The sequence below is a fragment of the Myotis davidii genome, unplaced genomic scaffold (assembly GCF_000327345.1).
Source record: "Myotis davidii unplaced genomic scaffold, ASM32734v1 scaffold281, whole genome shotgun sequence".
Taxonomy (NCBI): Eukaryota; Metazoa; Chordata; class Mammalia; order Chiroptera; family Vespertilionidae; genus Myotis; species Myotis davidii.
The window spans coordinates 5960355-5963904 of record NW_006293784.1 but is presented as its reverse complement, the minus strand read 5'-3'; the positions used below and the strand labels follow the sequence as shown (position 1 = coordinate 5963904).

Here is a 3550-nt window from a genome sequence, read left to right as displayed (position 1 = left end):
CCCCACCCCCTACCCTTACTCCCCCCTGCCCCCCACTGTCCTCATCCATAGGCCGGTTAATTTAGAGTTAGAAAATACAGTTGAAAACAGAAATGCTGCCTGCAATCCTGCATTTATTTATTTTTTTTATTTTGATTTACGCACACCAGACAGTTATTGTGTTGGCTGCTGTCTTTTTTTTTTTTTAAACATATTTTTATTGATTTCAGAGAGGAAGGGAGAGGGAGAGATAGAAACATCAATGATGAGAGAGAATCACTGATTAGCTGTCTCCTGCAAGCCCCCTGCCAGGGATTAAGCCCACAACCTGGGCATGTGCCCTCACCAGGAATCAAACCCATGACCTCCTGGTTTATAGGTCGATGCTCAACCACTGAGCCATGCTTGCTGGGCAATTCTGCATTTATTTTAAACACTGGTATTATCTTAAGGAATCTATACTAATAAAAGGGTAATATGCTGATTAGAACGGGTCAACCAGACATCTTCCGGTCATCCAGTCCTCCCTCCGGACAAAGCCACAATTGTGGGGGCTGAGGCAGTGGTGGTTAGGGGCGATCAGGCCAGCAGGGGAGCAATTAGGGGCGATCAGGCTGGCAGCGGAGGGCAGTTAGGGGTAATCAGGTCAGCAGGCAGAGGGGTTAGGGGTGATCAGGCTGGCAGGCAGAGTGCTTAGGGGTGATCAGGCAGGCAGGCAGGCAGGAACATGAGTGGTTATGAGCCAGCGGTTCCGGATTGCGAGAGGGTTGTTTGATTGCCTGTTTAGGCCCGATGCCTAAACCGGCAGTGAGACAATCCCCGAGGGGTCCTGGATTGGAGAGGGTGCAGGGCAGGCTGAGGGACCGCCCCCCCCACTCCATGCACGAATTTCGTGCACTGGGCCTCTAGTCCTGTATGATAAAAGCGTAATATGCAAATTGACCAAACAGCAGAATGACCAGTCGGTGAGGGGTGGGGCCGGTGAGCAGGTGGCACCAGGCCAGCCAAGGCCTGTGCCAGCAGGAAGAGGGAGGGTGGCGAAGGAGGGGGAGACGGCAGCTACCAGTGGTGGTGGTGGGGTGATGGGGGGGTGAGGCGGGGCTGTGCCTTCCGGTGTCATCCCCTGGTCAGCCACTCGGTCACCTCCCACAGAGGGAGGCCGGCAGCGGTGGGGTGATTGGGGCAGCGCTGTCCACTGATTGGCCCGCCTGGTTGCCTCCTACAGAGGTGGGCCTAAGCCATCAGTAGGGCACCCCCTGAGGGCTCCCAGACTATGAGAGGGTGCAGGCCATGCTGAGGGACCCCCTCCCCTGCTGAGTGCACAGATTTTCGTGCACCAGGCCTCTAGTTAATACAGGAAATCTGCTTAAGGACATCAGATGTTTTCCAGGTGACTTTTAAAGTTATTGGGCAGTTTGTGGACTAAAACTCATCTTTTTTTACTTTGGATCACTTTATGGGCCTTATGTTTAATTTTTGCAAGCTATTTCTTGGATAACCTGACAGCATAAGGTTCAACTAGAAATGGGAATGAGGGTAGAGAATTTAGAACTTACAAGAATGCAAGTAATTAAATTTGGTCTTCTTACAAATAAAGATCCTACAGACATTAACATGTTTTGGGAGTGAGAGGTGAGGTTTAATTAGTATGCTATTTTGTAACTAGTTCATTTAGAAATATTTCTTGAGTGTTTCTCTGGGGTCCATTCAACGATGCTGGCTGAATTGAGCCAGCACTAATACAGTCTCTTTAGAATTCTCATTTGCTTATTTATACTCTGTCTCCTTACAAAAAGATTTGAAGAGTCTGACTTTATAGAATAGAAAACCTATAATTACATTGTACATCACTCCTAAATTAAGTTTCTGGAAGTGATTTGAATTTCATTATAGCTGATGTCTGTTTGCAGCCATTTCCTTTTGTGGGGTATTTAGTGGGCAATTCTTTATGACCATTCCTATCTTTTCCCTTATTCCATCTAACTTTCCTTCTTAAAACTTTAAAAAAAAACTTAAATAAGTGAACTCTTTCATCTTTGTTTATAGATACAATGGTGCTTTACCTAATGGAGACAGAGGCCGGAGGAAAAGTAGATTTGCCCTCTATAAACGACCCAAAGCTAATGGAGTCAAACCCAGCACGGTCCACGTGATATCCACGCCACAGGCATCCAAGGTAGGTGGTGGCTCCTTCACTGCCAGGAAGAGCTCAGCAGACAGTGCCTGCTGGTGATTCCTTGTTATTCCTTGTCTTTTTCATTTTATTTCTCTGTAGAACAGTGTTTCTCAACCATTTGAGGCTGGATAACTTTTGGTTGTGAAGGGCTGTCCTAAGCATTGTACAATATATAGCAGCATCCCTTGACTCACTAGATGCCCACAGTGCATCAGTCTCAAGCCACTGCCAACTGCCACCAACGTTGTGAAAACCAAAAATGTCTGAAGACTTGCCACATGTCTTCTGGGGGTGGGTTGAGAAAATCCCTCCTGCCCATCTCAGTATAAATCTCTGTTTTAGGTTATAGTGAAGCTAGCATATATCAATTTAGAGTAGTTGAAAATTAAATTATATTCTTTATTCTAAAGAGTGTTATTTAGTAAATCTTGGTATAAACAGCATCAAGATTTGTTATTTTCCTTCTATTGAGTAGTGGGTATTTTCATGTAATCTATGTGTATGTGAAATTGAATTTGTGTAATTTTTAGAAAGGTTGGAAATACACAGAGCTAAAGGCTGTAAAACAGTAGTTCTCAACCTTCTGGCCCTTTAAATACATTTCCTCATGTTGTGACCCAACGATAAAATTATTTTCGTTGCTACTTCATAACTGTAATGTTGCTACTGTTATGAATCGTAATGTAAATATCTAATATGCAGGATGGTCTTAGGCGACCCCTGTGAAAGGGTCGTTCGACCGCCAAGGGGTCGCGACCCACAGATTGAGAACCGCTGCTGTAAGTTGTCTACTACACATATGTCTTCTCATAAATTTCAAGTGAATAAAGTGTTAATTTTTAGGATTATTTTATATGTTCTCTGATATATAAGTGGGACTAAAATCTCAGTTTACATTTTGGTTGGTATATTCTACCTGTTAGGTTTATGACAGCTTTTCTTTTAATTAAAGAAATTCTTTCGTGTATAATATAGTTTCCTTTTCTAGAAAGCAATTATATTTATCTGAAATATTTCGTATCGGTCACTGGCTGTACAATTTATCATCATGGGTTTGGACCATCTGGAATAAATAAGAGACTTTAATTCTCATTTTTACTTTTCAAAGAGGAATGAATGGTTTCATGGAAGCAACATGTGGTATTTATACTCAGTCTTAGAAACAGATCACTTTGGTTAAGTTTTTTATTTAAAAAGCTTCTGTGATTGTTTCTGAAGCAGTACCTGGAAAAGTTTGCTATAATGTACCAATTTATACTGTCTTATATTAATGAGGGATGTTTAGACAGTAAGTATCAAGCACCAAGGAAACAGCAAAGGAAAGATGAATATTTAGTGGCAAGATTTTTTGCTAGGGAAGGGGGAATAAAATAAAAATGTTGGGAGGAAGGACAC

General features: G+C 42.9%; 1 protein-coding gene across 1 annotated transcript in view; it reads left to right on the top strand.

The window, feature by feature from the left end:
* The window catches only part of PELI2 (pellino E3 ubiquitin protein ligase family member 2), a 123745-nt gene that overhangs the window by 3590 nt on the left and 116605 nt on the right, over positions 1-3550 (top strand). Inside the window, exon 2 of the mRNA XM_015566524.1 lies at positions 2026-2155. Coding sequence (XP_015422010.1) covers positions 2026-2155 — 130 coding nt within the window. The remainder of the gene's footprint in view (positions 1-2025; positions 2156-3550) is intronic.